Source organism: Acanthochromis polyacanthus, chromosome 18, assembly GCF_021347895.1.
Source record: "Acanthochromis polyacanthus isolate Apoly-LR-REF ecotype Palm Island chromosome 18, KAUST_Apoly_ChrSc, whole genome shotgun sequence".
Taxonomy (NCBI): Eukaryota; Metazoa; Chordata; class Actinopteri; family Pomacentridae; genus Acanthochromis; species Acanthochromis polyacanthus.
The window spans coordinates 30,176,669-30,204,420 of record NC_067130.1 but is presented as its reverse complement, the minus strand read 5'-3'; the positions used below and the strand labels follow the sequence as shown (position 1 = coordinate 30,204,420).

General features: G+C 39.4%; 1 protein-coding gene across 1 annotated transcript in view; it reads right to left on the bottom strand.

The window, feature by feature from the left end:
- LOC110957198 (ephrin-A5b-like) overlaps positions 1–27,752 on the bottom strand; it is a 113,936-nt gene that overhangs the window by 12,087 nt on the left and 74,097 nt on the right. The window contains exon 2 of the mRNA XM_022203098.2: positions 4,744–5,036. Coding sequence (XP_022058790.2) covers positions 4,744–5,036 — 293 coding nt within the window. The remainder of the gene's footprint in view (positions 1–4,743; positions 5,037–27,752) is intronic.

The following is a 27,752-nucleotide window of genomic DNA, read 5'->3' as shown; positions in this document are numbered from 1 at the left end:
ATTAGGATCAGGCTTCCCCTGCTCTGCCGAGGCTCTGTTAGAAAAACATGCCGCCCTCTGAGGCCGGGAGAAGCTTACAGCGCGGACCTCGTCATCTTCCCGCTGACCTCTGACCTTTGTAGAAGCGGCCGTAATTCTGATCCCACACCAGGGCTTTCCCCTCGGTGTCTGTCCGTCCGTCTGTCTGCCAATCCGACCGCAGGTGTCATCCATTTGACGTGGCCCCGCCCCCTTTTCCTCCAGGCCTGAGGCGAATCACCACAAAGGAGGACAAAGGAGCGTCTGTCTTCGCAGAGACAAGTCGACACAATCCCCCTCCAGAATGTCATCTACATGCCCACTTCACAGATTCCCCGAACCATATTACATGTATCACACCGGTGTTCACTATCAGCTATTGTTAGGCCTTGTTAGAACGCGCAATCTGATACCAGCAGCTGATAAAACATAGTTTACTGTAGTGCAGCCAGCATCTCTGGCACTGGGAAAAAACACAGAGATCCATCTGGAAAAGTACATTTTTCATGTGTAAACAGCTATAATTTTTACTCTTTTTTGAAAAACTGGCACTGGTATAGGTATCAACGCTCCAAGATAAACTCATCTGTAAGTTGCGGGAGGTTTGGGATTGTCTCGCTTTTTGGATCGGATGGACATTATGAAACCCAAGTACAAAAAAACAACTTGTTTTCTCAATATGAACAAGAAAGTACAAGGCTGTAGAAACACTATTAATATTTTCTGGGCACTGAACATTCAATCATAAAGAAAAAAAATCAGTTGTTGTGCTGCTAAACTATTTGTGCAGATTTAATTCAGTCACTTAAAGCTGCACTAATTGACATTTCTAAAAAAAAAACAATTAGTCAAATTACTATATGCAGTGTAAAAAATGTTACTCATTCAAAGAACTATTAGCAACTCTACATCTGTCCTCATCAGTACGGAACTTAAACTCCTTTCATTAACAGTTTGTTTGTTTTGGGGTTTTCTATGGTCCTGAAGCTTCAACATATTAGTCTACTCATCAATTTCACTTTTAGTCACTCAGGCACATGATTTGATAGCTTTTACACATATTACAAGACTAATATGCAAGTAAGAAAAAAAGACCGTGTGAATGGTGGCAGTAAAAGATAAAGTTAAATTGCAAATTATACTAGATCTGTATTTTCCATACATGCACTATAAATATAAGATAAGATCAACTTTATTCATTCCAGAGGAAATTGTTTTTTCAGAGAACAATAAACAAAATCAAAGAAAGGATTCCAGCGATAAAGCCCTATTAAACTGACTTTACATCTCCTGATATGCAACAAACAGCAGAGCAAGCTAGCAATTAGTTAACATGAACAAAATTTGGTGGCATATGCGAGCTATACATATTGATAATTCCTTCTAGTGGTGGTGGAGACCAAAATTAGAGTTAAAAGTAGCATGAATATTGGAGTTACATATGCCAGGTGGACAAAAAACATAGTTTTTAACAAATTTAACAACAGATACAGAAGAGAACTGTAGTCAATCAAATCATCATCATCAAGGAACAAGACTTAAAGGATTCCAGCACAAAAGGCATAATAAACTGACTTTACACCACCTGGCAAGCAACAAACATCAGATTAAGTTAGCAACTAGCTAGCGTGAATAAAGCATTTTAGTAAATACAAGTTAAAGAAACCAATAATTCCCTCTCCATGTGGTGGAGACCAAAATTGGAGCTAAAAGTAGAGTTACTATTAAAGTTACATATGCAAGCTGGATAAAAACATTAAGATTTAGCTTCTCTGCAGAAACAGAAGGTACGGTCATAGATCTATAAATCATCATCAAGGAACAAGGTGGAAAGATTCTAGCAAAAAACGCTAACAAATTGACCTTATATCACCTGGCAAGCAACAAACATCAGATTAAGTTAGCAGCTAGCTAATGCAAATTAAGTATTTTAGCATATACAAGCTAAAGAGACCAACAGTTCTCTCTGGTAGTTGGTGGAGACCAAAATTAGAGCCAAATGTAGAGTAAATATTGGAATTACATATGCCAGGTTAATAAAAAATGCTTTGATTTAGCCTGTCCACAGAAACAAAAGAATACTGTAGTAGATCCAGTTGTCATGATCAAGAAATAAGATTGAAAGGATTCCAGCAATAAAAGCTACAATAAACTGACAAAAAGCAGACAAAGTTAATAACTAACTAAAGTGAAAAAAGTGCTATAGCATATGCATGCTAAAGAGTTCAATAAGTCCTTCACGAGGCAATGGAGAATAGAGTAAATATTGGAATTACATATGCAAAGTGAACATATTTATATTTTCATCTAATGCATATAGCAAACATTCTACATATCAAACTGTCTAATACTATGGTAATAAAAATAGAGTTGTGAAAGTGACAGACAACACAATCCAGTATATATTATCTCATAGAGGATGTTGAAAGAAAACTTTTCCAGCATGTTCTCCAACTCCAAAACTTCATGTATGTGTGATATGTCTGACTGTATGTTCTTGGTATGTTCCTGGAGGTGTCTTTGTCATTTGTTGTTCAAACTCGTGTTCTCAGATGGAAAAAAAAAAAAAAGTGAATCATGAGTCAGCAAGAGATGATCGATATGGCCTGAAGCTGCTCTGAGCCACATGGACCGTCTCTCTGTATTTCTTTCTAGCTTTCTTCGGACAATCAATCATCATCAACGTCTGCAAGAACTTTCACTCGGTTCGGCGCCAAATGGACACATGAGGCCGAATTAAGCAATCTATGAGTTTTCTCATCAACATCCAAGGAATTTCAACAGCATCAACAATCCTCTGGCAGGGCTGTCAGCAGACCACAATTTCCCCAAACAATACAGTCACACTTCGAGCATCGGAGTCGAGGAGACGAGCCAACCAACACCGAGATCCAACGTCTAGTGATACATCACAACACAAAACACAGCAACAAGAGCACAGATTGGTGGAACCCGTGGGAGGACAGTCGTGATTGTTTCTTGATCCCAGATGTTCGACTGGAGCGAAGTTTAGTGAGGAAAATGGGAAAATATTCATCTTTGTCTGATGTTAAACCTGGCTGCGTCGACACATTTTAAAGAGGAAACAGTTTGAATCGATGGCCGGCCAACAGATTCCAGAGCTTTTGAAGCTGATCAGATGCGTCAAAAAGTCTGATTTCACACTTGCACTGAGTCTGGAGGAAAGTCTGCAAAACTGCACTTTCCACTTATTCTCTGCGGGGCTGCTATCTTTATTTACGTCTTTGTTGTGATGCCAAAATAATACAGCTTTTCCACCGCTATTTCTCTTCTAATACCCGCAAACTTCTCACTTAACCACAAGTGTCAGTTAAATACCTCCAGCCTCTGTCTCTTCTGCCCCTGCAGGGCATCGACTACACTTATGAAAACACGATTTCCCAGCTGCTTGTTTTCTCCAGCCTTCTCACGACCAGGAGAAAACTGAGCTCAGCAACAAAAGACACTTGAGGCGAGACCTCGATGGTGGAGATGTTTTTGCTCCCTCTGGCTCCTGTTTTGGTTTGGCCCTCATTCCAAGGACTTTGAAAACAAAACCTGAACATTTGCTGCTGCCTTTTTATTCCAAGTTGACACCGATATTGATCTACTGATGGAACACAAACTAGAACTTGTTGATTGTTTGTTTCAGAACTGTTACCGTGACAAAACTTTCTCATCTACAGTAGCCTTTTATTCCATTTAACTAAAGAAGCGAAAGTTTTGAAGAGCTGGAGATAGGCCAATGGGCATTTTTCCGATTGTTGGTATCGGTATTTTTACTAATATTTTCTCTCTGTTTTTAGTAGCTCCTGTCACAGTGGATAATGCTACGCTAACAACTAGTGGCTAAGTTAGAAGGCAGCCACAGAATAACCTGAAACAGAGTCTGGAAAGCATGAATTGACAATGCTATAAGATCTGGACCTTAAAAAGCCTTATAAAAATGAAAGATTAGATCTCAGTCGAGATAATTTATTCACTCCTATTTCTATTTTACATATTCAGTTAGAGTCACCCAAATATTGGAATTACACATGCTAGGTGGATAAAAAAATTCTTTAATTTAGCTTATCCACAGAAACAAAAGAGTATTGCAGTAGATCCAACCGTCATTATAAAGGAACAAGGTTGAAAGACTTCCAGGAGCAATAAAAGCTCCAATAAACTGACAAACAGGAGGCAAAGTTAGCAACTAGCGAACGAGAATAAAGTGTTTTAGCAGAAACACGCTAAAGAGACTAATAAGTGCTTCAGGAGGCGGTGGAGATCAAAAATGGAGCTAAAAAGTAGAGTGAATATTGGAATTGCATATGCCAGGTGGACAAAAAACATTTAGATTTAGCTTCTCTGCAGAAACAGGACAGGAATCGAACAGATCTACTCATCTTCATCAAGAAACCAAACCAGGAAATTAGCTACTTTCACAGTGACTAATAGAGATAATTTAATCAGTCCTGTTTCTGTTTTACATATTCAGTAATAGTCGCCCTTATTAATGAAGAGCCTAATTATGAATGACAGGTTCTCTGATATCACATTTTGTTAAAACATTACAGTTAATGCATACTGATTCCAAATATTGGCTATAATCCTTTCCAGATTACCAATAATCAGCATCAGTATTGGCCCTAAACATCCCATACCAGTCAATCGCTAACAAAAGCATAGCTAAAAATAGTTCAAAATGGTCAAAATTGTGGTTAAAATAGGGAATTTACTCACAGATGTAGTAATACTCTCTACCGGGGCGGAACTCGAAGCCCAAGGAGAACGGAGTGAAGAGCTGGAACTTCTCAGAGAACTTGAGTGGTCCATTTGGCGACAGAGGCCGGTTGCACTCCCAGCGTTTGAAGCCCTTGGCGGTGTGGTCGCAGGAGCTGTAGCCGTCGTAGTTCACCATGTAGAGGACGTAGCGCTCGGCCCGGTCGTCTGAAACCGGGCTGGGGTAGTGTGGACAGTAGACGTCAAGGTAGTCGTTGATGCAGACATCGATGTGGTAGTCACCCCGGTAGAATCTGGACAGAAAAACAGAGGAAAATCCAACATTAATGAAAAACATTAGCATAAGATGCTGGTTTTATGCATTTTGGGAGAAAATAATGAGTCAAAGCTGTTTTAAAGCATAAATAATGTGCCTCTGAATGTTGTATTTTGGTTTCTTTGCGATTTAAGCAAGTTTTGCCTTAATAATTTGCCCCTTAATGTCACAATTATTTTTTTGCTTCTTTGGGATTTCAGCAAGTCTTGTTTTAACAACCCGCCTCTTAATGTAATTTTTTTGGTTTCTCTGTAATTTAAGCAAATTTTTCTTTAATAATCTCCCTCCTAATGCCATATTTTTTTGTTTATTTGGGATTTAAGCAAGTTTTCTTTAATAATTTGCGTCTAAATGGCATATTTTTGGTTTCTGTTCGATTTAAGCAAGTTTTGCTTTAATAATCTGCCTCCTAATGCCATTTTTTTTTTTTGTTTATTTGGGATTTAAGCAAGTTTTGTTTGAACAACCCGGCTCTTAATATCATTTTTTGGTTCTTTGTAATTTAAGCAAGTTTTGGTTTAATAATCTGCCTCCTAATGCCATATTTTTTGTTTATTTGGGATTTAAGCAAGTTTTCTTTAATAATTTGCCTCTAAATGGCATATTTTTGGTTTTGTGTGATTTAAGCAAGTTTTTCTTTAATAATCTGCCTTTTGTCATATTCTGTGGTTTCTTTGGGATTTTACAAGCTTAAATTTTCATTACTGACTCCAAGCCCTTATTTCTATGACTTAAAGATGCCCATTGCAGCTTTTTGAGCCTACTAGTGCTATAGACTAATGTTTTCACGTATGGCTCGCCCCGTTTCTTTGCACATACATGAAAACAGATGACATGCAGGATGTAAAGCGATATTTTAAAAAAATCATCTTTGGTGATGTTTTATGAGGAATTAACATGTTTTGGTGGTACGTAAAGGACACGTAGCACACAGCTGCTTTAAGTCTGCATGTCAGCATTACCAGCAAACTGATTAATTCTCATTCTATTACTGGTTAAGGTGATTGCACTGCATGTCTAAATGGCATGATTATTCCCAGAGCGGCGTCGCACAAAATGATCACTGGTCCTGACCTTTCTAATGATTTATTTACCCAACAAAGACGCGCCGGGCATGCATGCTCTCCTCTGCAGCCCGCTTTTATGTTGTGTGTTCACATTTGGCATTCACAGTCCCCAAAGCAGTGCTTTTTTGCTAAAGGCTATGTGAGCAGCAGCTGCTTAAGTGTGCAGGGAAGTTACTCATTGATTTGTTCAGGGAGTGTCTCGCCATTGTGTTTTGAGAGTTATGAACGCTCCAAAACCTCGATGACAAAAGATGATACTTTGGGTATCCGAGCGAGGCCGCGGAAAGAAGAAAAAGTTACCATATGTGCCGGACTGTGAGAGCTGCATCTCTGGTTTTGTTTACAAGATCCCGTCATGTCAGTTCCAATCATCCAGAGACTCTTGTGAAGCTGAACCGAGTCCCACTTTGCAAAGCAGAAACCTCTTACGACGAGCGGCTGACAGTCCTAAGCTATATATCAATGTTAGTGCTCAGCGACGATGACTTATGCTGGTGCTGAAATTAAAGTCCCCTAGCGTTACAGGGCTAATCCCCCAGTTAGCATGTGCCTTTAGCAGCTTTAAGAGGATCCCTCTGTAGAATGAGATTTTCATTAGGCCAATATGACAGCTTGATGGAGGAGCCCCTTGTGGAATCTGTGAGTCTGGGAAAGTGGGGCTTGTTCCCAAGCCTGGCCCTGATGCAGCCCCGAGATCTTTCACCTGATGTTTACTGTAAACCCAGCAGACGAGAGAGAGAAAGAAAGACAGAAAGACGGGGGAGAAAGAAGTGCAACGGCGAGATATGCCAGGTATTCATTCCTGAGCAGAGCGATTGGAAACACATATTCCCATAGGCGCTGTATAAGGTTGCATTTCTGAGGCTTTTAGCGGAGACAGATTAGGCCTGGACGGGCGGCTGGACGTGTCTCTGTAGCTGCTAATGGCCCGCGGTTCGGTATCACTGACATACTGCGGATGTCTTCAATACTCCACCTCTGTTCATTGACACAGCGAGGGCCGTCGGGGGAACCGTGTCGGTGCAAGCAGCCGGCTGATGATACGATACGGGTGAACTCGCCGGGGGGCTCCACGCCGACTTTTAGCTGGCCACGGATCAGATATTACACCCACTTCTGGTGCGCTGGGAGTCGGAATCAGCTGATCTGAAGCCAGGTGAGGCCGACTGGGAGTGGCCTGTTGGCAGCTGTTGCCGCTGACATGCTCGGCAGGCATAAAGGGAGGTGTGTGCTCGCCGCGGCCTGCTGGGGGTATCAGGTTTGTCACTACACAGATTGCAAATGTGCTGCAGGATTAGTGGCGGTCCTACTGGGCTCACGAGCCCCACAAATGAGCAGATGTGTGCACGATAGCGGGGTGCGCGAGCGTCTTGTGGCATCTTCAGCCATATTCTTAATCTTTTTCTTTCTCTAATTATAGTCTGGTCAAATGTGAAACCAAACTCTTGTTTTCTCTCCACTTTTTTTCTTTCCAGCACCAGCTGAGCACTTTGGCTCCAGGCAGGCACAGCATGGCCTCCCGTCGCCTCGGTTTCAGAGCAGCATGCTGATATTATGACTAGCGGGGTCAGCGGGCTCCAACAGTATCACTTCTACAGCCAGAAGTGCTGTGGGATCTCCTGCTTCGTCCTCCTGTGTGGAGCTCCGGCCTCATAAGCCTGAGCGTCTGTCGATCAAACCCGACAGGGGAGCAGTGGCTCAGATTAGCCGGGATTAAGACGAGTTTCTAACTGAGGGAAAGGTGGAGGGAAAAGTTTATGACAGCAACTCTGCTCAGATATTTGTATTCAGATGCATGTAGATTGAGTCTGAAGTTAAAGCAGGTTCTACTCTCAGCATCGACAAGCATCTCGAAATTAGTCTCCAGTGACTGATTAGGTTTCACTCCTGCACTTAATGGAAATAAATGCATACTTCAGTCACTTCCTCATTGTGCCGGTGCCAGAAAATCAAAACAGCCTGAGCACAGGGTGTTTCCTCAGCAAGCTGTTAGCCACCTGAACTTCTCTCCACTAACAGAAACTACTAACGAAACCCTTCTTGCATAGAGCTGGTGACACCTTCTAAGCAAAAACAAGCTGCTCTAAACTCTGCGCACATCACCTCCATTGTATTAAGACTGGAGGCACACATCTTGATGATCGATATCTCTGCACCTGTGCAAACAAAAGCAAATCTACCTGAATGGATGGAAACTACTAGAGGTATGTGAGAAAATAAGAAAAGCTCAAGCAAGAAGAGTTACACAGGAGAGACTAATAAAGTACCAGAAGCAAAAAGATATATGATTGGAAACATGGACTTTTGTATCTACGTCTTGGACTGGATCTGATTTACCTACAACATGCACGAGTGACTGGACCTACACTCTTCTATAAGTGGGTTAAAAATGACCCGTATAAGAATCAACGTGTCATTTTTGTGCTTTTGGGTAAGAATAATAATTTATATTATTGTTTGCATTTCTTTTTTGTCCAGACAAGAATGAGTTCAAGTTTGAAATGTTTATTTTTCACTTTATGGTGAATTTTGAACATTCTGATAATTAAAAAAAGAAGAATATCACGCAAAGCATCAACGGAAGAATGTCAACATCCAATTTGTCGACATTTTTTGACTCTTTTTCCTCCAAGTTTGTGCATCACCTCTTATATGATATAATGAGTGATACAGAGCTTGGAGTAGTAACACAAATATCACACTTTCTTTAAAAGTATAGACACACAGATGCTTTATTGATTGTGAGGGAAATAAAAGGGAATTTAAACATTTAAATGGAATGATATCAAAAACATATTTTTTCAGGAATAGCTGGAAAATGAAATGCCAAAAACTTTTCATTACAAAGATATTGCAAGAAAATGTTCAATTTCAGTGCAAAAGTTTCACGAAATTCTTCGATATATTGATAAATTAGTGCATTTCCATTTTGAAAGAAGCTCATTTTTACATGAATTTCTATCTAAACCTCCTTGTGCATGTTATTTCACTGCAGCATTACACTTACACTTCTGCACTAAAAGACTCACAACACTGTAAATGACAATCTGACACATCTATATGTCAGCAAAACAACACGTAAACGGGATAAAGTTACAGTAAGAAACTCATCGGTGCAGCCACATTGACTGAAAACCCCTCATGACAATACTACACTTTATAAATGCTGCTGCATTTGAACTTCAGCTTGTCTGAATCCTGTCCAAACCTTCTGGCCATAACAGATCAATACGGACAAATTACTTTAGGGTGCAGGGTGAAATTTTATGGGAAACTATCTGGAAAGTTTTGCAATAAATACCCACTAAAAGCTGTCGCATTGGGAGGGACAGGGATGAAGAAGGAAAAACCAAACCAGAGACTCCTTTGCAGACCTGATGCATTGGAAAAACTGCAACTTTAATGCATGAGTCTTGATCAAAAAGCTCGAATTAGTCGAATTTTTTTCCGTTTTACTTGCACATTGCACCCCAACGCTGCTGCTCATCGACTCATCCAGAAACATGCACTCCAGTCAGCTTGAGAAAAAAGCTCGTAGTTTGTGCGATCGGTTTCGTATTTGTTTCTTTTGGCTGCTCCTTTACGGACTCTTCTAAACAGGGTCAAACATGTGCAGGCTGCATATGGACTGTAGGTGTTTACTGCAAAAAAAGACGATAAAAAGTGGAGTGCGGCGAGAGCGTCGCCAGATGAGCCAGATGTTTGCCAGATGGGGGCTATAAGGAGGGTTTTTTTTGAGAGGCACAAGTGAAATATTGATAAGACACGGAGCCGTAAACACAGTCAAGATGTAGAGGAACTTTACAACCCCTGATCTCTGAAGACTCTGAGAACATCCTTCACTCCTCCCTCCATCCGTTTAACCAGCTACAAGCCTTCAACAATCTTTAGGGATTCTTCGTTTTCATTAGCGGCGAGATTTATTCTTCTGTTTTCTTCCTAATGGCTTTGTTGTTACAGGCTATTTAGTGAGTCATTAGGCTTTCGCAGGGCTGATCGAGGCAATTGTGCTTTTTTTTTCTTCTTCTTCTTTCCCTTTTTGCCGTTTTTATTCCGAGCAGCAGGAGGTGGTGAAAGCTGAGAGTTTTGATAGCAGGAGGCAGAAAGAGAGAAAACAGGGTTCAACAGTTCAGTTCTAAATGTGTCATAATGACACATTAACAAAATAAAAGTACCCAAATGCTCCATCCATTCATCTCGGGGATTAATGATCCCTGATTGGCTGAATTACTCACAGTCAGTTAGAGGAGCTTATCAATGAATCAGTAACCGGAGCCCTTAACAAAGCACGCATCTCTGGATAATCCCTCTTTTCACTCGGCTCCCCCACTTGTTTGCTTTTCTTTATCCCCTTCTGTTGTGTTTGACTCGGGAGGCCCGGCTCAGGTGAGAAACCAGAGAGAGAGAAGGTTAAAGAAAGAGGAGGGGAGCTGTGAAATATTTAGCTTAGATTTTTCAGCTTTCATTCATTCCATCCGTGGGTCTGATTTTTATTTTCTGCAAGTTTCCCCTGGCGATCAACAACTCAGCGCTGCTCACTAAACTCCACAGTCTCAATTTACCGAGCGCCAGATTACCAAGATCTTTCCAGGAAAGTTTGAAGGGAAAATTCTTGGGAAATTACAGAACAGTAAATAACTGTTTTATTTCCCAACATGTGGGTTTAAATGATATTTCAATCCCTGCCGACGCTGCCAGGAATTACATTCTGGTGGAGGCGGAATTCTTCATGTATTTACTTTTGGTTTTATTGCAGCGGATGAAGCTGCACACATCTGCGTTATTTTTTATCAGGCTGCACCTGTCTCGTGTGGGGAAATCTGAATATTTGGAGCCGTAAAAAAATACCAGAATCAGGTTATTTATAGAACAACAGGTGCTGATTAGAAATAAAGCACAAATAAAAGCATAAATAAGTATCAAATCCAGAGTTCATGAATTAACAAAAGGGGTTAAAAGTGGGTCTTTAGCTGAGATATGAAATGGTAGAATTTAAAATTAGCCGATGCTGGTAAACCTCCGAACTCAGAGAAAATATTAAATAATTGACCACAGTCTTCTTAGTATTCTCTCCATTCAGACTGGTAGATGCAGAACTGGAGAGAAGTGAAAAGTAAAGCAAAGGCAAAAAATAACTAAAAAGAGGTGAAGGAATGTGTTTGTTTTATTTTAAATGACGGGATAAGAGAAAAGGGACAGGAGTAAGATGGTAGAAAAGATGTAGGACGGAAGATAGGAGCGGAAAAGAGATAATGAAAGTGATAATAAGCAGTGGGAGGCAGAGGATGAAAGGTTTAACTGGAAAAAGTGACCATTCAAAGCAGAAAAAGAGAAAAAAAGAAGAAATAGAAACGTGAGAAAAAGATGAACTAAACAAGATGAGAGTGAACAGGAGTAAAGGAAGCATCAAAAGGTGCCTTTTTAGACTAAAATGTAAAATTTAACAGGATCTAAGGCTGTTAAATCTCCAAATTTTGAGAAAAGGAAGTGTAAAAGGTGAAAAATGGAAGAACAAGAGAAAAAGGAGGCGAAAGTAGACCACAAGATGGTTAAAAAAAGAAGTAGGAGAGAAGATATGAGCTTATAAAGGACAATAAAAGTGATAATAAGCAGGAATGCAGATGATGAAGACTGGAAAAAGTGAGCAACGGAACAGAGGGAAAAGAGAAGAAAGAAGAGCTGGAACAGGAGAAAAGAGAGCAAAAGTGTGAAGAAGAAGAGAAAAGATGAGCAAAACAAGGCAGGAGGTGGATGTCACCTCGATATAAAGTTTTTAACCTCAGTTTTCAGGCCTGAATGGGGAAAGAAGAGAATGAAAAAAAAGCTAAAAGGGGAGAAAACGGTGCAAAAATGAGAGATAAGAGAAAGAGCGCAAGGAGGTAGAAAAGAAAGAAAGAAAGAAAGAAAGAAAGAAAGAAAGAAAGAAACGGCATCAAAAGTGGGTTTTTAGTTGAGGTTTGGAATTTAAAATGTCCTTATTAAAACCTTATTAACCTCATTAACTATAACTATATTAAAACTTTACTAACCTTATTAAAAATAACGATGCTAAATCCTCAAGTTTAGAGAAAAAATAAAGTTTTTGACCTCAATTTTCCCTCTGAAGCTAGAGGCCTAAATGGAGAGAAGTGAGGAAAGAAAAGAAGGAAAAAAGTAGCTAGAAAGTGGTGTAAACATGCTATTTTATAACAAATATGGAGTGAAATGAAGGGATTATAGTAGAAAAATAAGAGTGAGATGGTAGAAAAGATGTAGGAGAGAAGACAGGAGTTTTAAAAGGACAATAAAAGTGAAAAACTGGAAGAAATTGTCCAAGAAAAAAGAAGGAAAGTGGAGCAGAAAAGAGAGAAAAGGTGAAGAAATGGAGGATAGAAGTAAGCAAAAATGAGAAGAAGATGAGAAAGATGGATGAACAAAACTAAACAAACAAGAGGGGGACACCTGAGGTTACAAAACCTGCAATTTTTGCAAAAATAGGAAATATCTGACCTCAGTTTTCTTAGTGTAGCTACAGACCTGAATGTGGCGTGAAGTGAAAAGAAGAAAGAAGGTAAAAAGGAGGCTAAAGAAGTGTAGAGGCACTGATTGTATAAAATATACCAAGCAAAATGAAGGGGTTATAGTATAAAAATGAGAGTAAGATGGTAGAAAAGGGACAATAAAAGTGAAAAACTGGAAAATGACAAAGAAAGGAGCAGAAAAGGTGAAGAAATAGTGGGAAAAAGTACAAGAAGATGAGAAAGAGGATGAACGAAACAAGGCAGCGATGGAAGAAGAATGCAGACAAAACAGGAGGGAAGAAGAAGTTAAAACATGAGGAGGAGGAGGAGATGAAGCCTCTTGTTGTTTTCCTCCTGAACAGTCGGGTCAGATCAGGGGCAGCTTCCCAGGGATCTTCCACAAAGACGACGAGATGCTTTCAGCCCACAGAAACACTTTAAACACTCCGACCGCTGCTCCTACACAAACTCCCTCCATTTAAAACACAACCAGGGGCTGCGGTTCTCCTCTGCGCCTGCAGGGGGAGCTCCACCAGAACCAGGAAGTGATCAGAGGTCAGCAGATGGGGTCTGTCCTGCTGCCCTCGGGGCTGGGAGGTCTCCATCCGCCTCCACCTGTCCCGTCATTCACAGCCTCCAGCCACCGGGAAGCTGAAGCCGTTATTACTTAGCCGGCTAATCACACACACACACACACACACACACACACACACACACACACACACACACACACACACACACACACACAAACAATCTGTCCCAGCCTCACACACACACACTTGCAGACACATAAAGCGCCTGCCAAGGGCTCGGTCCGGCCGCTGACAGCACAGAGATGGGAAAGTTTAGTCGCTTCTCTGTTTCTGGGAACAAAACCAGGGGAGGTGAATAATTGGCCCCAGATCGGAAACACATTGAGGGAGTTAAAGAAGGAAGGACGAGGGTCTGTGTGCGGATCCTGGTGGTCCTGACTGTGCCAGCCGTCCCCAGCTGCAGCAGCGACACAAACCCGGCGTTTCTGTAAAGCTTCATGTATATTCTGATGAGCTGCTGTAGCCTGAGCGCTGCCAGCAGCTCAGAGAGAAAAACACACCAAAGAAGATGCTCTCTCACATGTTAAATGCTGGTTAAACGCCTTGTTTCTTGTCAAATGCTTCCTGGAATCTCCTCTGTGTTTTAGAATTCCTTGACAGAAAGAACAACCTGCTGCAGACCAGGATGAGTCCGGCCTACATTTCCCAACATGCAACTGAAGCAGCGTGAGTCAACTGATTTTCATGTGCTAAATTACTGCAGCGTCTCCATCCATCCATCCATTCTCTATACACTGCTTTATCCTCACTAGGGTCGCCGGGGGTGTTGGAGTCTATCCCAGCTGACTCAGGTGAAGGCAGGGGACACCCTGGACAGGTCACCAGTCTGTCACAGGGCTACATATACAGACACACAATCACACTCACATTCACACCTACGGACAATTCAGAGTAATCAGTTAACCTCAGCATATTTTTGGACTGTGGGAGGAAGCCGGAGTGCCCGGAGAAAACCCACACATGCACAGGGAGAACATGTAAACTCCATGCAGAAAGATCCCAGGCCCAGGCCGGGATTCGAACTAAAAATCTAATTATTTTAAAAATATTAGCTGTTACTAAATAAAAAATACTTTCATTTTTAAAAAGTAAAATTTAAACAGCTTTAAAATTTATTTTTTATTTTACAGATTTACAGTTTTGTTAAATTACAGACATATATTTAGTAAAAATCACAAAAAAAAGTATTAATTTACATGTTGACTATACTAAACACTACTACTAAATAAAGGCCAAAACTATAATGTCCACATTATAAATAAATAAAAAAATATAGGTAGGTATTTTTAAGAAAATTATATTTATGGTTTAAAAAAAAGGAAAAAAAATTAAACTTTTTTTTTTTTTTACAGATTTGTGCTTTTTTTTCAACAATTAACTATTATTCCACATAATTTTTATTCTATTAAATTACAGATAATATCTCATAAAATCATTTTTAAAAACAGGTCAAAATTGTAATTTATATCCACAACAAAAGTCTGTATGGTCTCAAAACTATTTTTTTTCCTTTTACAACATTTGACAATAAAATGACTCTTTGTATGATATTTAAGCCAAACTATATATATGTTTTTTTTATATGTTTGCTGTTATTTAAAAGAGAAATGATGTACTAAGAATAAAAAAAACTTAGATATTTTTAAAAGGGATTTTAAAGTGATATTTCTTTTACAGATTGTCCCTGTTTTCTTAATTTAAAAGAAAAAAATAAGGTGGATTAACTTCATTTTAATGATTCGTCAAATTAAACTCATTCAGTGAGTGGTGAATTAAAGCCCCTTTGATGGAAGAGGAGAAGCTGAATCCTTGAACCTGCTGTGGTCTGTGGGTCGAACATAATTTTATTGGACTCAGAAAGATTGATGCAACTTGTTTATTGTGGAGCCCAGTGTTCATTTTTACAGAGTATAAAAAGTGGAAGAAAAGACCAGAAACTCTTGCTGGAACATCTTATGCCACAACTATCTGGTAATTTACCCACAACAGCTGATCAATGTGCGCATTTCCAGACAATCACTTGATCTGAGCGACCCGAGGCTCCATAATGAGCATTTCTGATGCTGCACAAACTGAGCTTCACAAGTGATTCTCCTGCTGTCTGACGACGACGGAGCAGGTTAATTACTGATGAAGCTTTTCTGGAGTCATGGAGGTCAAAGAAGAACCAGCAGCAGCATCGTGGGGTTGGTGTCCGTCAACACAACACAACACAACGCACACAGCAGGACTGTGTCATTCAGTCGCTGGAAAACCCCGAGAGGCCGACACAAACCCTCATAAACCCCCTTCTGCGCTCTTCAGGTTGCCATGGCGCCCGTTTACAGCCACACAATGCTCCGACCGCAGAATCTGGGCTTCTCACAAACACATACCTGAGCGTGTGCACGTGTACACACTCACACAACATAAAACACACAACAAGCAGCAGGCCTCCTCCTGGCAGAGCAGCCTCAGTAACAGCAGCGGAGCGAGTTGTTTATTCTACGGAAATGTTCCTGAACGTCCAGGATCCTCCGTCAGACCGCATCGATCTGACACCGTAGACTCTGAGCTGAGGTCAGGGGTCAGTGACAGCCCATTATTCAGCCTCAGAGCGGCTCTGGAATCAGGTGGAGAAACGCTCATCTTAAAGGCTGCCGAAGGTGGAGTTTAAAAAGTCAATTAAAAAAAAAGCTCAATGTGCCGTGAAAGGCTCTGTGTACCGCTGGACACTGTGAAATGTATTTAAAATACGTTTTAACTGTAATCCTATGAAGAATTTACTATTATTGTACAGATCTTTCCTGTTCTGTTGAATGGTAAATATTGCTTTTTGGCCGATAATTGAAAGCTATATTATTTATATTAGACACTAAAAAACAGTAAATGTTTTAGATGTTATTTTACAAATGAACTGTTTTGGTAAATTACAAAAAATACCTGGAAAAATCACAGAACAGAAGCATTCAAAGACAAATACCATAGGAAACATTTAGGGATCAAAACCGAAATAAAATGGAAAAAAAAGAAGATTGTATTTAACATTACAAAAGTAACGTTGTGCAAAACATTCTATGTAAAAATGCATCTATTGGTATTTCAGTGACAGAAGTAGTGCACAAATATTGACCAAACTGTCAAAAAACTGTTGTTAACCATTAAAAATAAGTGGCCAAAGCTGTAAATAACAACAGAAATCGGTATTTCTACAAACGATAAGTTATTATTTTATACATTTGATTGTGTCTACTATATTTAAATCTGGAAAAACAGAATTATTCTATAAATATTTGTCATTAAATGAAGGAAATATCTACATAAGGTAATGAAATGATTTTTTAACTGATATTTTATAGATTTTTTTTATTTATTTACTGTTTTTGGGTCTTTTTTTTTTTTTGCTTTGCTGAATTCTAGACAATATCAAGTGAAATAAGAGGTCGTCACTTAGATGTTAATCAGAAAAATCACTGTAGATTGGTTTAAATTTTAGTTGTCCAAGAATGGGTGACATGGATTAAACCTTCAAGTATTTCTTCAGAGCCACAAATACAGTGATACACCTGATTTCTGACTAAATTAATTTGAAAAAATAGCGTAAAAAAACAGATAAATGTAAACATACTGTGGAAATCAGCAATTCACTATAAAATAATAATTTATTTTAAATAAGTTAAAAACAAACAATATTTTACAGATATTTGGGGCATTAAAGATTGAAAAATGTTCAATTATTTTGTGTTATTTTACAGATTTCCCCCGTTTCGTTATTTAAAAAGGAGAAAATATAGCTCAAAGTAAAAACTTGTGTTTTTGCGACCAGTCATTAATTAAGCGGTGATTAAAGGCGCTGAAGAGGAAACTCTGTTTGAAAAAATAGATAAACATAAAGACACTGTGAAAACCTCTTCTTATTTTAACCGGCCAGGAAAACAGCCGATGGTCGCTAAACCAACTATATGAACCAACGTGCATCGCATTGAAGGGCAACGGTGGACAGATGAGAGTTTTTTGAGGATTGGTGGGGATTTCACAGACTTCCGATGCTATTTTACAATATTAAGACGTATTTGATGGACTATACTTGTGTAACTGGAGTGTATCAAAGCTACTGTAGCTCAGAAACCTCCTGCAGACTCCAAACTTTTGAACGGAAGTGTAAATTTGCACTACTTGATGTTTTGATTTATTTCTTAATTTTACTTAATTCTATCCGTCTGTCTGTCTGTTTGTCTGTCTGTCTAATTATTTCTTGAGCATTTTATTCTTTATTCTTAATATTATTATCATCATTATGGTTTCAGGTTTCTGGATATTTATATTACATTTTTTCATTACATATTTATATTTTCCTGGTGAAAATTGTCAACGCTTTTATGTTGAAGGTCCCACATTGTCCTGATTATTTCCTGCAAAACATTCCTCATAATAACTAATATTTTAACATGTTATACTGTGTATAATCGTGTTTGTGACAAACAAAGGTCTTGAATCTAGCAATTTTTTGCATCGGGTTCATTTCTATGCACATGTGGACAACAAAAGCACTTTATTTTATTCATGTGTTGGTTTCTTGAGTGAATTCGGAGCAGAAAATATCAAAAAAATGCAAAGTGTGGTTACAGGAAAACACCCCCGGATGCCTGAGCAGCGGTGAGTGTTTGAGGAAGGCCCCACCTGAAGCCTAACGCGTCCCTGATCCTGAGACTCCGACCCCTGACCTGCCTCCCCAGGGGCCATACCAGCCCCCCGAGCAGCCCCTATCGCTTTACTGCACCCCAGGGAGCCTCGGCCCCGCCCGACCCGGGGGTCTAACACACTCTGAACCCACGACTGGGAGGTGGAGGAGGGACCGAGAAGGGAACCCGCAACGTCTGGACTCAATCACCCGCCCATGGCAGGCCCTGCAGAGCTTTCACACCAGCACTTATCCACCAGTGAGGTCTAGCACACATCAAAGCCGGCTGGGGGTTGAGTAATAGGCGTTCTGCGGGGAGACGATGGCGAAACGCTCAAAAACTCAGGAAAAAAGTTGTTGTGCTCAAGGTTCTGAGAAGGAGTGTAGTGAAAGATCGACTCAGTGAAAGAAGAAGGCAAAACAAGGGAATTTTAAGGAGGGGAACTGGGAAAGCAGAGCACATCCTTGATTTAAAACTCCCACAGGTCCTGTATACGAGCTAGGAGGTCCGTGTGTGAGCGAGCTAACTGCTTTCTGGCTTTTATTTGTTTGGCCCAATTTCACATATAAAGCTTCGGTTCCCATCAGAATGGTGTCACTCTGGAGAAAAGCACTTTCACAGCATTTTCTGCATTTTTACTTCCTTAATTTCTAAAATTATTATCGTCAACAGAACTCTGCTGCTGCAAAATTCTCCTGGTGACTCTTATTTTGAAGGTCCACATGCTTCTGCTTATTTTCAGCAAACATTCCTCAGAATTTCCATCAAAAATAGCAATGTAAATTGTAAGGACGCTTTGCAATTTGGTGCTAACACTTAAAAAAATAAATGAACACAATTATTTGCATCAATCTTTTAGAGCTATGTTCAAACAACAAGCTACACACAATTTGGGTAATTAGCTTTTCTTCCACAATTAATTGTATTTTTAATGACTAGTCTTAAATGATTGAAATAGTCCAGCTTTGACTTGAAATTCTAATGATTTCAAGCCAATTTCACTCATTTACATCCATTTTAATTCAGTTTTAAATCAAGTAATGCACAAATTTGAGTTTAAATCGCACATAAAGTTAAATTGGTGCAACTATTATGTCGACACAACTCATCAAAATAGTGTATTTTTTATGGACTTTATGTTTTGTACACATTTTACTCAAAGAGAGCCTTCAAGTTTCCATTCTATTGCTGTCTCCCACTGCATTATAATAGAAATAAAGCTCTATTTCCTAATTAATGCAATTTCAAAAGTTTATCCAAATCAGAAAATTACAGTTTTTATCTTACATTTAATTAAGTGATGGTAAAATGTTCCTTGAATTACTTTTTTAAAGTGTACTGTGCTCCAGTTTGAACAGAAAACTAATGGGAATTCACTGTGTTTTTATTGATCTAGAGTTTCCCAGAGAGACAGCAGACAGATGTGCAGCACCGAGTCGCTTTGTTTCACTGATGCAGCCGATTTATTTTTCTGTCTGTGCAGTGGAGCCGCTGACGTGAACGAGTGGACCGACGCACAGCTAAATAATGTTTATAGAGGAGGTCAGGATGAGAGCTTTACTCACAGCGGGGTGGCACAGAAACTGATGTCTTGTTAAACTTGTTCTTTTCCACATTACAAGTCACTGTAGGCTGAATAGTGCATTTTTTTGTCACTTTTATCATCCACTTATGCAGGAAAACTACCATGTGGAACTGTACTATGGGGAATCATATATTATAATGCAGCCCTCAAGTGATTTAGAAAAAAATGTGGAGCATTTTTTTTAAAGTTCTGCTCTTTTGATAGTTGATGTTACGATTTAAATTAGGTTTCAGCTATAACTGATTAACTGCTGGTTCAGTGGCCAGACTGCATTCTAAGGGGCTGTAGACACCTCTTAGCACCACCCCTGTAACACTGTGCTACTAGAAGACAGTGAAAACTTGAGGAAAAAGTAAAATACTTACATAAACAGTGGTTATAAAGTTGTTTATAATCAATAGAACCTGATGTTTTAAATTAAAAAATGTGATTAAAAAATGAAAGTAGTTGGACTAAAGTTGGGTAATTAGTTGAAAGTTGTTCTGTGGGGTGAGAAAATCAAAATGAAATGATTTTTTTTCATGAAATAAACTTGAAGTATTGAGTGAAACCAACAACCATTCCTCCAAAATTAACAAACATTACCAGTTAGTTGATATTTGAAGCGCATGCTAACTCACTACACACCATATATACTAGAAACCATGACTTACATACAGAGGACATGGGGCATGTTTCTATAATGTATGTTTGCTTGAAACTATAAAAAAGGTAGTGATTTAAATATGCATTCTGGGAATTTTGCTAGTATTCTGCGTTAAGTTAGATAACTGACCTCTAAAAATATCAGAAGACTCAGCTAAAGTCAGGAGCTTAAATAAAAAACTATAAAGTTGAGCTAAGTAATTATTGCTTTTAACCAATGATATATTACATACAGAAGACATATAGCAAGTTTCAATATAGTATGTTTGCTTGAAACTACAAAAATTGGTAACATTTTAACTCTCAGGCAATGCATGCTGGGATGTTTGCTAATTTTCTGTTATTCAATTACTTCGGTGACATTTCAACTTCGATAATTTCAGATTAACTCGGCTAAACTCATGAATTCCAAATGATTCTGGCAAACAGAAACCACAAAGTTGAACTAATGTAGTGCATTAAGCTTACGATATGTTTCTGCAGCAGGTTCAACACTGCACCACATGCTAATGCTAACGTTCTAAAACAGTGTCAGAGGGCCAGTTCTGCTCCCTGTCTGTCCCACAGCAGGCCCAGAAAAAACAGCACATGTAACATCATGTAAGGGCTAAACTTAGCAGCAGCCCCCAAGTGCTCTGCATGCCAGCGCCGAGCCGAGCTGCCCCACCTGGTCCTCTCAATCTGCCCCTCCAACCCTCAACCCCTCCGACCCTCTACTGTCTAACCCTCCAGCCCCTCTCCCCTTGACACAGAATGTCTGTCAGAGTCTCGTCCATCAGCCTGCAAACCGGACACCATCTCAGATCTGCGCATACCGCCTTAACGGAGCTCCCCGGCTCGGATTCGTGCGCCCTCAGAAGTCCACGCGGCTCAGTTTCGCACGATCCACCTTAAGAGAGCTGTATTTCATATTCACACCCGCTGCAGCATTCCGGTGCGAGGCCACGTTTCTCATTCACGTATTCGGCGCCGCGAGAGGCCGGCGCTCAGTGAGGTAATGGCCCGTCTTTTGGGGGCTTCCAGTGGGCAAATTTCAATGCATATAAAGCGGTTTCCCACTGCTCCAAATGGAGCCCAGAGGTGCCCCAAAGTTTGTAACCCACATGAATACATATGTATCTGCTGATGCTCATGCAAACGGAGGCAACGGGAGATAAAAGTTTAGAAGGATGAATAATAAAGGCACATGGTTCTTTTATTCTGAATCCAAACTAGGAAGACATCATTTTTTAAACCATTCATGCAACAAAAAGATTGATAATGAAGTTTTGAATGCTATTTTTTACATATATAGTGTGGATAATAGTTTTAGTTTGCAAGTTTTTTTCCACTCAAATCTGTGAGTACTGTTGTGCATCTAGCATAACTCTTCCTGCAAAAACACATTATTTTGGAGAGTTTCACATTAAAGGTGTAGCCTCAGGAAGCTCAAAACCTGCAGAAATGAAAACAAATGGAGAAAGGAGGAGTTTGGAAGCATGCACACAGAGGCAGCTGGAGCTAAAAGTTTAGAAAAAATTTTTTTGTACAAAAGCAAGAATATTAAACATGGGTCATTCAGAATATTTAATTTTCCAACACTATTTTGACACATAAAGTATCAACAGTTGTTTTAATTTGCATGTTTTTTGACAAAAAGTAGTTTCTGTGAAATCTGAGAGTGCTGTTGTGTATTTACTACTATTGCAAAAACACACTGTTTGTGAGAATTTCAAAATAAAATTTTGCACTTAAATTACATTAGGGTGCAGACAGGAAACTCAAAGCCTGCAGAATTTCAGTTTTTTTTAAACTATTTACAGTAACAAAAATGAGTTTAGTTACTGACAAACACTACTTTTCCATTTGTGATGTGAACAATAGTTTTAATTTTAATTTTTTTGGCAGATGATACTTCTTGTTGATCTATTGAATCTAACTGAGGAAGATTGAATTTTTCAGTTGTGAAAGATGACAAAAGTGATCCATAATTAATTTTTTAATACTTAGAAAAAAGACTGTTTTCCAATGTGGTATGTAATAGCTTTAATTTTTTTTTTTCAGATAGTAGTTCTATTTGAATCTGTGTTTGCTGTCGTGTATCCAGAATGACTGTTCTGGCAAAAATTGAGAATTTCAAATTAAAAGTTTTACCTTAGTTATTCTGGGGTGCTGACAGGAAGCTCAAAGTCTGTAAAATTCAAAATTTTAACAATTTCTGGTAACAAAAGTCATCCATAAGTTTAAAATACTTAAAAAACATTTTTTTCCATGTGTCGTGTGAGAATAGTTTTATTTTTATACCTTCAGTCAAACCTGTGTGTAGAATTATTTTTTTTCTGCAAAAACACAATATTTCTGAGAATTTTAAATTAAAAGTTTGCACCTCAGTTATATTGGGAGCAGACAGGAAACTGAAATCTGGAGAAATAAAATTTCTCCAGGTTACCTGTACAGCTAGAACCCCTGAAGGAGAAAGAACATGTCTCTTGTTATTTAGGCGCTTTTTAATGAATCTGATGTATTTTAGTATTTTATGGATATTTACGGTGGTGGCAGGAGCCAAAAGTTTAGCAAGAAGACTAATAAAGGCACACACCTCTTCCATTTTGAATAGTATCTAGAAAAATGTCATATTTAAACTAGTCAAGACAGCAAAAGTGAGCCATATTTAAGTTTTAGATACTTAAAACTACTAATTTTCCATGTTCCATGTGAGAATTTGTATGTTTTTAGGCGGATGTTGCTGATTTAGAATAACTATTCCTGCAAAAACATACTACTTTTGAGAGATTCAAATCAAAAGTTTCACCTCAGTTATATTGAAATGGAAACAGGAAGCTGTAAAGCATCTTTTGTCATTTGGGTGCTCTTAAAGGAATCTCATGTGTTGTATTTGTTCGGAAGTGGCTCTGAGAAGAAACACTGTGCTGTCGATAATGTGGCTGACTGCGAGCCTCCAGCAGGGCGTTTCCAGCTAAAAAAAAAACCTCTCCCTGGATAAATAAGTTAAGGAAAAAGACACATATTAACCCATCCGCCCACATTTACGTGCGCTGTGTGGACAGAGCTCGTATTATTTTGAGCCAAAGGACCACGGAGAGGAGCAGAAATCTGGCCCAGGAACCCGGCAGACCGGTTCGATACGCTGCAGCAGCCAGAAAAAACATCACCAGCTGCTATCCGACAGCTGATCGACATTAAAAACCAAAGCTCTCACACACGCAAACACGCCTTTTTCTTCCGAGGGTCCGAACAAACTCACATCCGAGGAACATGTGCTCGTCCTCCTCGGCACCTGACGCACATCTCTACGGCCTGAACTTCACCGCTGACCCCAGATCGGCTATCAGCGCCGCCATGAGCTGAATCCGGGGAAGAGGGAAAAAATGGCAGACAGGAACCACATGTCAGCAGCTGTGCGTCAGTTTGAGGAAGGATTTACTGCATCTATGTGATGATGGAGAGGGCCGTAAAGCAGAGGTAGAGTTGATAGATCGCCATCCTTCTTTGAAAACAGGAGCAGACGACTTCTTCACCTCCACACCTCGGCGAGAGGGAATCGGACAGATGTGTATCTCTTTTTACGACAAGCCCAGCGTTGGAAATCTCCCTTTTTTCCCCCCTCTCATTTACCACCACATTTCTACACGTACAGCAACGCGCCTGGGTTAAATTAGGCATTTGGCGGCAACCGAATCCTCCCCTCCGCCCGTCATTATGGCTGTATTTTGGGGAGCAGACTGCAGTGATTAGCCCTAGCCTCTGAACCGTGGGCCACCTCATTTAACACACCACTTGGTGTAATTGTTATTGGAGTGGAGATGCTAGCCTGCTGTTCAGCCTGCAACAACTCTTTCTCCTCTCTCCTCCGTCTCGGGCTGACAGTTGCTGCTGGCGATGCCCGGTTGTGAGTCGGGAAAGAAAAAGGAAAAATTAAGATTTTGGCAGAGCCTTAACCGAAGAGTTTGATCGGAGGCCAAGAATTCAGTTGAAGAGATAATTTGCTGAGGCAGAAACGTGGAGAAAGAGAGAAGTTGTATGATTTGCAGGTTGTTTCTGTAGCTGTTGTTTCTACAACATTTTAATTAAATTAGAGCTCTTAAGACTTCCATTCAAGCCAAGTTTTTGATAAAAATTATGATTGGCATTTCTATTTTGCTTGTTTCTGTATTTATAATTACCTTTCCTTGCAAAATGTTATTTTCAGTTTTGTCGGATGAGACTCTGGTGCCAGAAAAAAGACCACTTTTTGATTTATTAACCACTTTATATAAGTGTGGCCTTGTCCTCAATGAAAGCCTTTGGTTTGAGCATAAACTGTAAAAGTAAAGCCAGAGCAGAAATGTCTTAAGCCTGCATTTTCTCTAACAGCCAGCAGGGGGTGACTCTTCTAATCAGATTGTATGAGAAAATGACTCCAATTCTAACTTGATTTATGACCTCAGTAAACAGTTTGCTGATGAGTTTACGGTCTCAATCTTTAGCTTTAGGACTTTTTAAATATAGCATGATGTTTACGCAATAATTTTTTTGGCCTCATTTAGAAAAAAAATAGACAATAAATCAAGATTTGTTTGGGGTTGAGGCATCAAAACTGTACTCCACAATCCAATTGGTGAAATCTGTGTCGTTATAGCCATCTTTTGGATAGTGCCTAAGGGTTTGTTTTGACCAATCAGAGAAGCCTTTGGTTTTAGCATAAACTGTCCATAAAAAATAGTTGAAAAGTGATCCAAAGCAGAAATGTCTGCCTGCATTCTCTCTAACAGCCAGCAGGGGGCAGTAATTTATGGTTGCATTTAGAAAAATAATAGACAAAAAAAAGATGTTTTGGGTTGAGGCTTCAAAACTATATTCCACAAACCAATGGGTGAGGTCACTTTCTTGATATCCATCTTTTGATTACCATCGATGTTATGTTTTCTTTTTTAAAAATATTTCACCAATCAGAGATTTGTAGGTGGGTTTAAAGCTACTTTGTGTAGAAATCTGGCTGAAGTCTTTCTCTAAGACCAGAAAACTGAGCTGGGAGGAGGTGTGGGAGTCTTTTTTAAATTCTACTCACTTGAATTACAATATTCTGAAGGATTAATATGTTGTTGCTTTTTTTGCCCAGTGATTCCAGAATAAAACTGTGCAGGCAGCTTTAACAATGGAGATTTAAAGTATCGACATACAGAGCTAGCAAACCCATTTACATCCATTCAGTACAACTGTAAAAAATGGATGCAAAATGTCAGTTTTAAGTGGAGACTGAGTGTTGTAAATGTCGGTGTGGTTAGCGACACCGGCTAATCGCTACCAAAGCTTAAATGTCAACTGAAAATGGCATTAGCAGGACACATGGGCGACGTCACTGCTTGGTTCCATCACCACAGAACAGAACAAACCTTCCATATAACGGAAATAAAACCGTTTCTGAGTCTGTCGATTAGGAAACAACACATGCTTGTAAATACAGGATCTAATGAAGTGGATGCTGGGAATCTGGATGACAAAGCGTAGCTGCTGCTGATTGTTATCTTCAATCTTCTTTATTGGAACAATGTGCAACAATAAATTCGCTAAGCAGCTCCTCTTCTGTTCTACTTCCAACAAGAACAGCTGCTCGGGGCCTGTTTTCTGCTCCCGCAGGTCAAAAACGCGTTTATTCCAAACGGAAATCTGCTACTTCCTGTGATAATCAGTAACCAGATCAATTGCCAATTCAACCCAGACATCTGAAATCTTTAACTGTTAATGCTGCCGAAGGAACAATCGTGAATAAATTACAAGTGGCTTTACTTTAAGGTAGCTTTTCCACTATGAAATTCCCTAACTGATGATTTTGTGGCTCAGTCTCTCAAAAATAAGTCTGACTTTGCACCCATTTGCCACATCACAAAAGATCTACCGGGTATTAATATTAACGGACGTCATTTTAAAATCATGGTATTGAATTTATAATGGGCCAGAGAGACCTGAAAAATCCTCACATCACAGCTTCCCGGGGTGGTTTGACAGAAAAAAAAAATGGGGGGTGGAAAAAGGAGGAAGGAGAAAATTGAAAATGAAAGATTTAAAAGAGGAAAGAGCCAAAGCAGGGATGGAAACGCATCGGATGGGGTGCAGCGTTGGATAAATACACTCCCTCCGACTCAACGATCCCTCATCCGCCCCCTGGAGAGCAGGACCTGCCATCTTCACCCTTCCTCTCTGCTCACTTTACACCACTCCATCTCTACATCTGCTCCTCACATCTCTTCAAAACCAGCCTTCTTCCTCTTTCTGCCCTTTCACTGCTATTAGCAAGCCGCCCTCTCCTCCTGTCCTAAATGGCATGCGACCGCCATTATCACCTTGTGGAAAGAGCGCCGTCATCATGTGTGCCATCATTTTCATCCATAACCATTAGGACCATTGTAAAAAGATACGACCACTCACGCGGCGTCTTCAAATAATGGACCGGACTGCAGCTGCTCGCCAGCACCGCCAGACGCTGTCATTACTTTTTACGACTTTGAGTACTTTGGCCCTTAATGTACTTCCTTCCTGTCCTTCGGTGTTTGAAGCCGGAGGACGGTGGAGGGGAAAAAAATTAGACCATCCGGTTCATCAAAACAGCCACAGGTTTGATCTGTGCACCAATTACCGAGGGCTCCGAGGAAAGAGTTCGGGAGCTCGATCAATGCTGCTGTTATTCGAGGGGCGGCGGCTCAATAAACCGGGATCCTGTTTCATTAGAGTCACATCATGATGTGCTGCTGACCTGTCACCAGGAATCACTCACCTACAGATTAAGATAAACCTATTCATGCAAGACTGGGTTAACTGTTTACAAGACAGATCTCTGTGGAAGCAGAAAATGTCGTAGAGATGCAAAGAAAAGACGTGAAGAAGCCAGGGGAAAATTCTTATCTTTGTCTTAGAACAAAAAACTGTCAGGCTGCATACGAAATCGTCTGCTATCAACAAAGCTCCTCAACAAAACTAACATTTTTAGACTAATCTGAGTGTCGGTTCTACTATTTATGATGCTTAATTAAAACTATCAGATCAATGCCAGCTAAGCTAGTGAACCGAGTGGCATTTTTGCGATAAATTCTTATTATACTAAGCATACTTTCCAAAATTAACAAATAAAAAATAACTTTTTTCTTTGTTTGTGTCGTGATATATCGCTCTGCTTCCTTTAAACATATTAAAATGAATTATTGCTTTGAATTTTAATATTTTTACACCATTACTTGTGGATTTGTATTGCGCCTGCTGGAATTTCTACAAGCTACACTTATAGAAAAATATATTCAGCAGAAAATACATCTGACTGCTATAAAACATTTCTTAGCTGTAAAATCTAAATACGATAAAATGTCCTAACACTATAAAATACATCTTAATGCTATAAAATACGTCTTAACACTATGAAATATGTTTTAAAATATAAGCCTATATACTATAAAGTACAGCTAAAGACTATAAAATACATCTTTACATTCTAAAATACATCTTGACACCATAAAATACGGCTCAAGTTATAAAATACGTCTTAAGACTAAGAACTATATCTAAATGTCACAAATATATAGGTTTTAACACTTAAGAAATACAACTAAATACTATAAAATGTGTGTTAACACCATAAAATATATCTAATTACTAGAAAATACAATACCAGAAT